The sequence below is a fragment of the Dipodomys merriami genome, unplaced genomic scaffold, assembly GCF_024711535.1.
Source record: "Dipodomys merriami isolate MVZ:Mamm:240054 unplaced genomic scaffold, mDipMer1.0.p SCAF_11, whole genome shotgun sequence".
NCBI lineage: Eukaryota > Metazoa > Chordata > Mammalia > Rodentia > Heteromyidae > Dipodomys > Dipodomys merriami.
In genome coordinates, this window is record NW_027202382.1 from 37,502,275 (window position 1) to 37,515,215 (window position 12,941).

The following is a 12,941-nucleotide window of genomic DNA, read 5'->3' on the forward strand; positions in this document are numbered from 1 at the left end:
TCAAGGTAATTAAGGATGGCTTTGTTACATCAGTTATGAAACCAGTAAATTCCTAGTCAACCTTATTATCCCATCCTTCAGAATTCTCCTACTTTGCTTTCCCCCTACCCACCACACCAAAGCTGGACAGATCGTGTCCAACATATTGTCTTATGCCTAAGGCTATTGCATTGCTTTCCTCCTTATCTTATAATTTTGTTGATTCCTTCCTTTTCCTAATTCCAATAAACAATATATAGAATATCAGTTAGAGAATCAAATACAAGAACTACAGATATTATACCAAAGAGGGAAGAATATACAAAAGAAACAAAAAAAATCCCAAGGTTGATAAAAACAGTAGCAACAAAGAAAAACCTTGTGTCCATCTTTTTAACTTCATTTCCCTTAGCATCATCTTTTTTGTGCGATTTTTATTTAAAAAAATATTATATAGTGGGGTTACAGTTACATGAGCAAAGTAATGAGTATGTTTCCTACTGAACATTGATTCCTCCTCCTTTGTTTTTCCCCTACCATCCCGTTGCTCCCACCTCTTCAATTATCCTCTCCCACTACCTCTGCCCTGCCCCACTGCAACCATTACATTGTAAAGTTCGTTTAGTTTCTTCTACATCTCATTGTGGCAATGGGTCAAATCATATCCCTAGGTAAATATTTTGTTTTCTCTCTTCCCCTCCCCAGTTATACCAACTTCTAATACAGTGAATACAGGAGTGATACCATGGCTGGAAGGGATGTGGCCAGAAGGGAACACTACTCCATTGTTCAATCACTTTGGAAAGTAGTACGGAGGTTCCTCAAGAGACTCTACATAGAGCTCCCCTATTACCCTGTAATCCCATTTACTGGCAATTACCAAATGATCACAAACAAGACCATCCTAAAGTGACCAGCACAACTATATTTATTGAAGCATTATTTACCATAGTGATGACATGTGTGTCTTCAAATCCATTTCACCCCATTGAGAAAATATTTTCCTTTCTCTTCTGCATTCAAATTGAATGGAAACAGGACAAGGACCGCCACCTGGAATAACTGCAGTTTCCTTGGTATTCTAGTGCCCTGGATGCAGTCACTGAGTGGAATGGTTTATCCTGGGTTGTGGCATTGAGCCAATGGCACTATCTGCACTCAGTCTAGCAGTGAGGTTTGAGGACTAGCACAGGCCTTTTCTCTAGGATGTTTGGAACCCTGAGGTTGGCAGTGTGCAACACACAATGTCTCTCAATCGATGCTCATGGGAAACTCTGGGGCACTAGACAAAGACCAGAATAGCATAAAGGGAGGGAAGACAAGATCAGAGCTCAAATGCTCTCATCGGGAACACAACCAATACAGGTCAGCATGGCTTTGGCAGAGTGTGTCTTGTTGACCCCACAGATTCAGATCCAGTGATATGCATCACAGTCATCAAAGTCAGATCCTAATAGAAATGGCAGAGCCAGTGACAAGTGTGAGCACCATGCCCATTGCTCTACCAAAATGTCAGCTGTTCCTCTATGGTAGAGTACGGAGAATATCTGAAGCTCTGAGGGAGTTCCTAGAGGGCAGGTCAGTGTGTCCAGTGGCAGGTATTAGTAGAAAACTGAGGATACAGGATCCTTTGTATGTTCCTGGAATGGAGTTACAACAGAGGGGTTGTGTGGCCTGGGCCACATTTCCACTGTCATTTTGACAGCAGAGGTCATTTGTAGAAAAATATTTGAGGTGTGTCATGGATTGAGTATCCAAGGAAGATGGTTTTTTGCCTAGAACACAGAACTACTGTGGTCCTGACATCAGGAGGGAATTGTGGAGAAAAGATACTGAGTGTTTTCAGGAGTGGAGGTCACTGGTGGTTAGGGTAGGGTATGGTCTGGGCCATTCTTGTCTGGATGTGCTCAGCCATAGCCATCCAGACTAAGTAGAGACACTCTTAAATGTTGTGTTGTCCCCTCTTCCTGTGAAGAGGTGGGGAACTGGCTCCACACAAGATCTTGGCAGTGTGGGAGAGGTCCTCTTCTGGAGCACAAACTCATATTTTGCCAACACATTCTTGTTCTCAGGCATCCTCAGGCTGGTGGAAGAGGGACAGAGAGCTAAGTCAGCAGTATTGATGGGAACTGGGAGTCACCAACCATTTGAGAAGCTCCTACAGACATATTTTGCACCAGAAGGCTGCCATTCCTGCAATCCAGTGCCAGGAGCACAAAGGTCTTGGCATCCCTGCCTGGGAATAGAGCCTTTGGGAAATGTATCTTGTGTTGCTTAGGAATGAATTTGGGAGTGCAGCTCAAGCAGGCTGTACCTGGAGGTGGGGCAAGGGATTGCCCTCCTGTGCTCACTGCTGCCTTGATAATCAGGAACTCCAGGCACAGCAGGCTTTCCCTAATGCACAGCATGTCTTAGGAGCACTGTCCCACTGGAAACACCACCACGGGGAAGGCATGGACTCAGGCCCCCTGCACAGCATTCATTCCAGGGGCCTCCAACTCAGTGAGTCCCCAACAATTAGCAAGACTTGTCTTTCCTGCCAGCTCTTCTTCCTCCCCAGTCTCCACTGACCATGAGTTTCCTGTCAAGTAAGTCTAAGCTCCACTCAACTCCTGCCCATTTTCTCATTGCTCTTTCCCATTCAGAAAGCTCTCTCAGCCTCTGACTTCCTTTCAAGGAAGAAGGGAACGCAGGCCATCTACACAAGGAGAAGAGTGCAGGAAGCTAGCAAGGCTTGATGATAGGCAAGGGGGAATCAATGCTGATCATTCAGGAAAAGCACCTGATTAGATTTTCAGCACAGTAGGTAGAAAATAGAGCAATGACACCAGCACAGTGGACTTGTTGTTCCATACCATATGATGTCTCTCTGTGTCTCTGCTTTTGTCTTTCTGTGTTTGTGTGTCTGTGCTGTCATTAACTATGAGTCTGTCTGTATCTCTATCTCTTTCTGTGCATGTCTCTGAAGCCCATTTTGTCTCTTTCTAGGTTTGTCATCCTCCTTAGATGTTGGGTATTCTCCACTAATTATAAAGAGAAGCACAATGGCAGAAAAGAACTGTCTAGCTCTCATTTTGCCTGCACCTGGACTTGGTTCTGTTTTGAATCATCTTTCCACAACACTGACTCTGCTGCTGCTGTCAGGGCCACGCTGGAGCTGCTCCTGTGCTGTGGGCTGGGAGCTGCCACTGCCACTGAGGTCAATGTTGTGAATATGGTGGCTTCAGTCAGGGATTGGCTTCCTGCAGGGAACTTCCCATGCATATTCCCAGTTACTTCTCCCCATTACCCTGCTGCTCCAGTCTAGGACCTTGGACAATCCCCCATGCTCCAATCAGAATCACTATCTGAGGGATAAATCACATTCTAAAGAAAAAGGAAGAAAATGAAGCCCTGAAAGATGAGGCCTCTGAGCTCCCAATCAGGGATGCTGACAGTGGGGAGAAATCAGCATCAGCCTCAGGTGTCCCTGGTACCTGCCCTGCCTGTTATAAGGACACTGCCATCCATTGCACAGCCACTTACTTCTTCCTTGCCTTTTGAATTCCTGGGAAGGTCTTGCTCTTGTTTGTAGGGTCAGTCTGCCTCCGGGGCTCCAGTGCACACGATAGCTCATAGCTAAGACAAGGGTGGTGGTGAGGTGACCAAGTGCCATGCCTGTTCACTGCCACAGTTGGCTTGGACTTCAGAGCCTGGTGGGTCACCCGCATTCAGCCGACCAGCGTCTCTGTCGGTTCCCACTCACCCATGGTCATACCCCAGGGCCTCTGGACCCCATTCTCCGGATGTCCCCCTGGTCCAACCAGTGTCTGCCAACCCACCTGGCTTCCTCACTGAGCCGTTCCAGGCCCTTGAACCAGGCCAGAAAATTTTCTGCTTTGTTGAGGTGATAATATGTGCAGGTATGCTGCAGGTCTTTCAAATGTTGGATGATCTCATTTTCCTGGTCATGGAGAGCACAAGGGAAGGGACAGGGCAGGGCTGGCCTGGGCTGGGCTTTGCTGTCTAGGGAGGGGCCCACCTCCTCCAGCAGCTCTGCCCACCAACCCTCCACTGATTCCCCAAATGCATGTGAGATTTCACAGTTGATTCCTCACACTTAATCTGGGCTCTCCTGGATGCTACTACACAGCCCACCAAGACAAGGGTGGATCTTCTCTCTCATCCCATTGTACTCATGCAGAAATGGCTGCTCACCAAGCTGGACAGGAGAAACTTGCATTTCCCTACCCACCCTGTCCTGTCTGGACAGCTGACACTCACCTTATTTAATTTCTCCATTTGGGATTTTTCCTAGAAGACAGAGGGCAATGGAGTTAGGATTTGGCCCCAGTTCTCTCAGGACCTCCACCCAGGGGCTCTTCTAGCCTGGGCAAAATGTGTGCTTATACCAGAGTAGGGTCAGCTTTCAGAGGAGGGCTGGGCACAGGGCATCAATCAGGATTAGGGATTGTGTTGTCTAACACCTGTGATGCCAGGAGAGTTACTGCAGCACAGGCTGAAAAGGAATTTCTCTAGGAGAGGCTGGCTCCAGTTTGGCCCCAGTGCCATCCCATGAGGGACTTAAAATCCTAGCTACTCAATGGACACTAATACAGTGGTCCGGCAGCTGTGGCAAGCAGATGGTCAGAGGGGCACAGGACTCAGCTCTTAGGATGGCCTCGAGGTTGTCAGGAGTGACAGAGCTCAGGATTCCCAGGGAACTTTGACCTCAAGGTTCCAGGCTGCCAGCATGGGCCTGGCTACTCACATCATGGATATCTTGATATGCAGAATGTATCATCATGAGGTCTGTCAGGAAGATTCCCAGGTAGGGAATGATGCCCTTTGTCAACACCTGTAGGATTGAATGGGTGATGGTCAAGGCTCAGGTCCCAGCACATACCCAATCTCCCATGGTACCTCAGTCAGTCCTCAGCCTAACCATTGCTTCCATGGCACAGTGTATTGGGGAACCTGTGATCCCCCTTGTGTCTAAGGCCCAGGTTCTTGCTGCCTGGTTCTCCAAACTGCCCCAGGTCCAAATCTAGGCTGGCATATGCAGAACTCAACGTTCTGTAGGACCCTTCGGCCCACCACCCATTCTAGACTCTGCCAATTCCTCGCTCTGCTGGATCTAGTTCCTCTATGCCTTCTGACAGCCAGCTCATAAGGGACACATCTGCTAGAGTGCAAATACCCCTCCACTTATGCACCCATGGGAGTGAAGTCAAAGGTGAGCAGAGCTAGGCTCGGCTCTGCCTCTTCTCTGTCAGCAACCTGGCCTAGGTCCCAGTCACTCACCATCTTCTGCAACCACCTGGGACCTCCTTGGAGCTGCTTCTCCTTTGTGGCCAACTTGCAAGACTCCTGCCAAGATTGTGGAGGTTGTTAGTGAGGGCTCTGTGCTGTCTGTCTTTCTAGTGTTGTTGTCTTACTATAGGGACTGACGAGCCTGTTAGGTTGTATCAAACTTCTACCACCTGGCAGAGGAATTCTAGTTCTGGCTTTGCTCCAGCACTCACTACTGTGGGCTCTGGCCTGGGGAGCTGGCCTCCTCTGCCTGCTCCCTCATCTGTCAGGTCTGCCTCCTGGCAGTGGGGGGAACAGAGACTCCTGCTGTCTGCTACCAATGGTGCTGTGCTGACTGGCATGTGTGCCCAGGGCCTCCTCACAATTCTGGGGGGTTCATTACTTTCTCCTGTTTGGGCAGCTCAAATCCAGCCTGGTTGTTCAGCCCTTTGAGCTCCAAAACCCTTCCTATCAGGGAGGAGAAAACTGAGGTACTGAGAACGCTAATGTTCTATCCAATGATCTAGTTTGCTGGTGTTTTTCTATCAGGGTTCTTAGAGAAGGTAAGCAGAGCACGAGAGTGCCATGGACTTTCAGAACCTTCCTACGCTAAGTCCTGTCTATCCTCAGCAGAGTAGGGTAGGGTTCCAGACCAATGGAACAGAGCCCCTGCTCATGGTCTTGGACAGGAACTACGCTGCAAAGACAGCATACTTTGGGGAAGGACAGGAATATACCCCTGAAACTATGGGACATTAGGCAACAAGTAGAATGCTAGGGCTTTCAGTAGGAGGAGTACCCAATCCTGGGTACCCTCTGCTTTCCAGGACCACCCTGTGTCCCCTTACAACATCTCAACCTCAATGGCTTCCTAGGACTCCACGTACCCTGACCTGCAAAGGGCCTAGCAGACTCTTCCCTTGGCCTCTTTCCCAATAGAAAGCAAGTCATGTTTCTAAACCCCTTAGCATGACACTGACTCCCCCGTGTTCCCCCTCTACCTCTGCCCTCTGTCTTCATTTCCTCATGCCATACCTTTTGCAGCAGCTCTCTGCTCTTGGAGTAATTTTTTTCAGGAGAAGTGATTTTTTCCAATTTGTGGAATGTGTGCAAGGAGTCTCTGTGGGAGGAGCAGAGAGAAGGAGACAGTTGGAAGTTGGGTAGGAGGGAGTTTGACTCCATTTGTTTTGGGAAAATTAGCTGCCCATGTGGCTTCCCAATAGGTTTGCAAACGGGTTTGAAGAGCACAACAATACACTGCGCAGGAGCAGCTGTTTCTTCCTGGCATAACCATGAGCCATCCCTCTGCTACTTGGCAGCTCTGCTTTCGTTTCAATTGGACACAGATTTTTAGCTACCACAAAAAACCTGGTGAGCTTCTGTGTGTGTGTGTGTGTGTGTGTGTGTGTGTGTGTATGTGTGCGCGCGCACACGTGCGTGCATATCTGTGTGCATGTGTGTGTGTGTGTCTGCTTGCCTGTGTGTCTCTGTGTCTGTGCATCTGTGTATTCAGTCTGACAGGAGATTTCTGAAGCCTGATATGAATTACCCAAGCTGGGCCCCCAGAATGACGATCACAACCAGACCTTTGTGTCCGGCTCAGGGAGTGTGACACCTACCATGTTTACCCACAGGGCAACTGCTGTGGAAATAGGGACCCACCTGGAGACCTCTTGCCATGTTGTCTTCAGGCGGAAGATGGCTGTGCTCTGCAGGGCAGAGATGATGGCATGGAGTGAGGAGAAGTTCCTCAGGTCTCGGCAAGCCTGGAGAGGAAGATTGTGTGAGTCTTGCCTGACACAGCTGCCACCCATTGGCCTGAGCAAGAGAGGGATGCTGGGAGTATCAGGACATGGCCAGGGATGTAGGGCACCCAGGGGGATTTAGGTGTCCTTGGGGCTGAGGAGCAGGACAGTGAGGGACCAGCAAAAGGGTGGCTGGGTCTGGCTAGGCCCTGGGACACATGGGCCTGGTAGGAGGGACTTTGTTCCATGCAGGACTCTGAGCACAATTGCAAGATGCAAAATAGAGAAATTGGAAGGCAGAGGAAATTCCATAGGCAGCAGAGCCTGTAGCGTACCGCGGCCACCTGAATCCAGTGTTCGACCACACGCGCTCTGTCTGGGGCTTTCATGCTGAAGTCCCCCAGACAGGTGGTTTTGACACAGGAACATACGTTGTTAAAGTGTGCCACCATGTCCCGGATGGTGGGGGCCAAGTGCTCCTTGCCCTTCTTGTGCCTCTGGGACCAGATGGATCCCAGGCAGTGGTTGGGCACTGCCTTCTCGAACAGCTCCTGAGGAAGATGGCCAGGGTCACCAGGCTTGGACACACCACAGTGCCCAGGCCCAGGCCCTGGAATCCCTCCTCAAATGCACAAGGTCATGGAGATGAGCGCAAGCAGGAGGACCCGACAACCTGTGGAGTGTCTATATCTGCACAGATAGCACAGAAGGGACCCCAAGGCAACAAAGGTGGGAACAGATGAACAGTGATTTCCCAAAGTTTCTCATACTTCGCAAAAGACTTCGTACTCCATACAACACCTAATCTGACCTAGCTCAGCCAACAAATGTCCTTCCCCTGACCTACACCTATGTCCTCCCACTAGAACTAGCACTCAGGTCCGTGTCTCGGCTGGGCACTCATCAGGTCCACATCAGGTGCCTGCTGAATGAGTACTGAGGCTCACAGGGCTCCTGGCACAGGAGGGTGAGTTGTGTGCTGGCTCCCCTTCTTTCTGTCCCAGGCTTGCTTCTGCACAGCTCCTGGCATGGAGGCATGTCTCATCTAAGATTCAGGGAGTACACTTAACCCAATGGGTCTAGACAAAGTGGTGCTTGCAGTGGGGGAAATCAGGCTGGGGAAGAAGGGATGGGTAGGAGGGAAATGTGGCATGGACAAGAGCAGCAGAGTGCACAGGAATCCCTCCTTCACCACAGCCACCCTGCCCAGCCCCTCACCGCATCCATCATTGTGAGCTGCTCTGCCTCCAGGTGGGGGTGGACAGCCAGGAAACAAGGCATGTTCTGGCTGCATGAAGTCTGTCTGGTCACCAAAGCAGGATGGCAGGCTTCTTGGGCAGGAACAGAGGTGCAGGGCAACTCAGATTCCCAAGAAGCAGAGGGAGCCTGCTCCGTCACCACAGCCAAGGGCTCTGGAGAAGGATTGCAGGCAGCTGATGTCTCTGCACTGAGTCCTTGAGCCAAGTTGGGATGTGGCTCTGGCTTATTCCTCGAAGCCAGTGTGTCCTCAACACATATTGGAGGGGCTGCACTGGATGGTGGCTCTGTGGCAGCACTGGCTACTGCTGCTCCCTGGGCATGGAGCAGCGCAGCTGAGACACAAGACGCCTCCATCTCAGCATTGCAAGCCGCTGCCTTCTGGAGGGGCAACAGCGGAGTGGAGGTGCAAGGTGACTCCCTCTCAGCCCTGGAGGCTGCTGTGTCCTCAGTCCTGGGCTCCACAGCCATGGTGGAACCTGGCTTCAACTCAGCCCTGCGAGATTGTGTGAGTTTTGTTGGTGGTCCTGCAAAGGAGAGCACCAGAACTAGGGCTCCCCCAGCACAGATGGCCAACCCTGGGGTTTGGGCCAGAGACAGCATTGCAGCTATGGGTAAAAGGATATGCAGCTCCGAACTGGAGGCTGGTTCTGCAGGACCAAGAAGTGGAGCTCTATCTGCCCTGCAATCCGGAGCCAAGTTGGCAGATGGCCCTGATTCTTTATGCAATGCTGTAGATCTCACAACCCAGAGCCCCACAGTCGGTACTCCAAGCACCAGGAGCACTAGAGCAGGTGCTCCTAACAGGTAGAAAATCAGACTCAAGGATAGAAGAAACTCCAGCTCTGTACTGGGGGCTGGTTGGTTGTCAGCCAAGCTGACACAGGGCTCCTTCTCAGCACTATATTCTGATGCTCTCTGAGCACTGTGGACAGCAGCCAAGATGATAGCTGGCTTAGACTCTGTGCAAGTACAGAATGATCTTACGGCACAGAGCACCAGTGTCAGCACTCCAACAAGTGAGACCACCCCAGCCGGTCCTTTTAAAATAAACAACAGTAGATTTAGGAACAGAAACACGGTCAGTTCAGCACTGTAGGCTGGTTGTGGGGAACGCAGAGTGGGAGGCAAGCTGACAAAAGGCTTCCTGTCAGCACTCCCTGCTGGAGGCCCATTGGCACCATGGAATGGATCCCTGGTGAAAGCTGGCTCTGATTTGTCACAAGAGCATAGTGGTCTTAGGCCACAGATCACCAGAGTGAGTACTCCCACCAGAGACAGTAGCCCTGCTGGTGCTCCTACAATATAGAGCAGCACAGCCAAGGGCAAAAGCACATTCAGCTCATCACAGAAGGCTGCTTGTCCGGGAACTTGAGGCAGAGGTGAGGTGGACGCTGGCTCTTCCTCAGCAGTGGCTTTTGATGTGTGATGGGGCCTGAGCACAGGAGGAGAGCTAGAGCAGAGCTCCATCTCCCCACCACCTACCACCACTTCTCCCACACTCATCCCCGGGGCTGAGGTGCCATTGGGCTCCAACTCAGCACTGACCCCCTCTTCCTGGACACTGAGCACTGAAGAGAAAGTAGGGGATGACTGCACTTCATCAACGGGTGCATTTGTCCCTTCAGGACTCTGCAGTAGAGCTGGCTTGGCCCGTGGCTCTTCTTCCACACACAATGTTTCGGCTCCCAGAGACCTGCCATCCAGTTTCAAGGCAGAAGTGGCCTCTGCTTGGGCTCCTGATGAGGCTCCTCCCACGGTAATGGTGGCCACATTGACGGATGGACTTGCATGGGGCTCTGAAGTTGGTGTGACACCAGACACTGGAGCTGTAGTTCGAGCTGCAGGAGGAGACAAGGTCTTCTCCATGACTGCTTTCTTCAGTCGTTGCAAATTCCCACAGCACCCTCCTTCCTTAGATTTCCCAGCTTAGAAGCTTCCATACACGCCAGCACTCAACCACTCCATGCCCATGCAAGGCTTGAGATTTCTCTTGTCCCTGGTCCATGGCTATTTTGGAGCCTCCTCCCAGTGGTGCCCTGAACCTCCCACCCCTCCTCAGGCCATGTCTCCATCCCAACTCCGCACCTAGAGCCTCATCCTGCCTGAAGTCCTGGATCACCAACTGTGCCAGACTGTGGGAGAAATGGAGCTCCTCGTCAGAGCCACGCATATGGAGCCTCAAGTGAGCCAGGAGCCCCTGGAGGCAGGGATGTTGCATGGGTTCCAGGAAGACTTCTGGGTGGCAGTCCAGCCAGGTGCTCAGAAGGCCTGAGATAGCACTAGAGGAACATGGGTGGAAGCAGCGTCTGAATAAAGCCTAGCACCTGCCCTGGTCTCCCTCAGTCCCCTACGATGATCGCTGCCTTTGCAGAGACCAGCCCACTCACTACTCACTAGCAGATCTGGTGTTGGGTAATGACATCCTCTCTGTAGTCGGCGAGGGTGTCAGTTTGTCCAAAGGACTCCATGGGGGATTCACAAGTCTTGAACCTGTTGAGGATTCCAAGAATCACTGGCCAGCCCAGGACAGCCAGCATGTTCTTGCTCTTCTCACACCACAAAGCTCGTGGTCTGAACATCGGCCTTTCCTATCTCTTCCTATTTCTTTCATGGATAAGGAATCAGCTCCTGCCCTGATCATTTAGGAGCCCAGAGGCCTTCTCTCTGGCCCCAGCCATTCCTGCTGGGTGTAGCCATTCTTCCTACACCTGGGTGGGACCCTGGTCCCAGAGACAATTGGTTCCCTTCTTGCTAAAGAAACACATTGCTTGGTCTCAGGCCTCAGGGAAGCCGACAGACACAGAAGAGCCCACAGCCCTGGAGAGGACACTGCAGCAGGATAACCCAGCCTAGCACAGGCCTTGCTTGCTTGGTTCCTCAAATTCTGGCAAGTGCCAGTGAAGGAGATTCTGTGAACCCACCACAAGCCACGCTCCAGTGCCAAAGGTCTCACTGCTGATGTGCAATCCTTTCTTATTGGAGTTGGCACTCACCTTGTGAATAGCAGGTCCAGTACCTAGTGGGTTTCTGCAGAACTCCTGTAGTTGTTGAAGAAGTTCTTTATGAAAATGGAGTCCTCCATCAAGTGGGCAGACACCAAGTGATCCAACTGCTCCTCCAGGGTTCATGCCATGAGGAACTCTGACCTGCAGGCCTCCTCCGTGCCAGGGGACAAGTGATCTTCATTCTTGAGGAGAACTGAGGTGGGATGTTTCAAAGGCCATCTAGAAAACTACAAGAAGATTCATGGCCACACACATGATTGAAATACCTGAAAACAACTGATTGTTCACAGAAGCGAGCTCAGTCACACACACACACACACACACACACACACACACACACACACACACACACACACACACAGAGCAGTAAGAGCCAATGAGGTTTAGGGAGGAAGAAGTGGTGGGTCAGCCCATAGTTCCCTGGCCTGGGCAGCCCCACGTCACCTGTGAAGTCCTGAGGAAAAATCTCCAGAAGCAGTGACAGAGGCCTGGGGGCACCCAGTGTGGACACAGGTGCCCCAGGCAACCTCTCCACCCTTCACTCCCTCTTGAATTTCTCCTCCTCCAACCACAACAGGAAAACTCCTTCGCAATATGCACGTTCCACACAAGTGTACTAGCGGACAGCTTGTGTGGACTGTGGGTTCCAGGAAGAACCAGGGCTTAAGTCTTTTGAGCCATTGTGATGTCATCTCTTTAGAGTTCTTCACTTGAGCCCTTCTGACCACACCCTCTCCAGAGTCCCCTGTTTATGACTTGTGCTGTTGTTCCCCATGAAAACCACTGGCCAGATTTACCCAAATGTTTACAAACAAGACCACACTAAAGCTATCAGCACAACTATGTTTATTGCAGCATTATTTACCATAGCGAAGATCTGGAACCAACCCAGATGCCCCTCAGTAGACGAATGGATCAAGAAAATGTAGTATATGTACACAATAGAATTCTATGCCTCCATCAGAAAGAATGACATTGCCCCATTTGTTAGGAAATAGAAAGACTTGGAAAAAATTATATTAAGGAAGTGAGCCAGGCCCAAAGAAACATAGGCCCCATGGTTTCCCTTATTTGCTATATCTAGTATATGTATGAGTCAAGCGGAAAAGGTCAGATAATGTGATGTTAGGAAAATGAACCCTTAGATATGTATTTCAATGTTTTTATCCTTTCATGCATGTGTTTCTAATGCATTTATAAGATTATTTCTTTGTATGTCCCTCCCCCACAGTATAACCCCTATATTTGATGTCAGTATAACTTGTGGAGGAGATGGGGAAAACAAGTCGTTTAAGGATACAGGTGGACCTGTTGCAACAATGAGAAGTACAAGTTGTCATGTCCAAAACCAGCTTTACAATGTTGGTGCGGGGGGGGGGGGAGGGGAAGGATTGGGACTGGGGGGGAAGGGGGAGGCTGGGAAGGGATGTGAAGGGTAACCAAAGGAGGAGGCTGCAATGCTTGGTAAGAAAGTACGCATTATCCTGCCCATGTAATTTTAACCCCTCTGTACAGTATGTTCACAAAGAAAATAAAATAATAATAAAAAAAAGAAAACCACTGGCCAGGATGACTCTAACCCCCAGCACAATGTCTCCTGTTATGCTAGGAGGAAGAGGTATCCACCATCATAGAGATGTATAGACAATGGTTAATATGCACACTTCCTCCACTCATGCAG

The 12,941-nt window shown here is 50.5% G+C and overlaps 1 protein-coding gene across 1 annotated transcript; it reads right to left on the minus strand.

Annotated features, from left to right (window-relative positions):
• Nucleotides 1-896: 896 nt before the first annotated feature.
• LOC138815661 (uncharacterized) lies at nucleotides 897-11,887 on the minus strand. Its single transcript, XM_070005100.1, has 14 exons — nucleotides 11,705-11,887; nucleotides 11,249-11,479; nucleotides 10,650-10,745; nucleotides 10,341-10,534; nucleotides 8,214-10,093; nucleotides 7,331-7,546; nucleotides 6,913-7,016; nucleotides 6,286-6,370; nucleotides 5,263-5,328; nucleotides 4,730-4,816; nucleotides 4,243-4,272; nucleotides 3,801-3,922; nucleotides 3,505-3,597; nucleotides 897-2,062 (listed from the first exon to the last, which is right to left on the minus strand). The coding sequence occupies exons 3-14, from the start codon at nucleotides 10,721-10,723 to the stop codon at nucleotides 1,906-1,908; spliced, it is 3,108 nt and encodes a 1,035-aa protein (XP_069861201.1). The 5' UTR covers nucleotides 10,724-10,745; nucleotides 11,249-11,479; nucleotides 11,705-11,887; the 3' UTR covers nucleotides 897-1,905.
• Between the last annotated feature and the right edge of the window lie 1,054 nt (nucleotides 11,888-12,941).

Bases quoted from the DNA above. Each gene is read 5' to 3' on its own strand.
- LOC138815661 (XM_070005100.1), bottom strand. From the start codon at position 10,723: ATGGAGTCCTTTGGACAAACTGACACCCTCGCCGACTACAGAGAGGAT. The intron at 10,094-10,340 runs GTGCGGAGTTGG...CTCCTCCTGCAG, and splicing joins CAGGCAGGATGAGGCTCTAG to CTCGAACTACAGCTCCAGTG. The intron at 4,273-4,729 runs GTGAGTAGCCAG...TCTGTCTTCTAG, and splicing joins CATATCAAGATATCCATGAT to GAAAAATCCCAAATGGAGAA.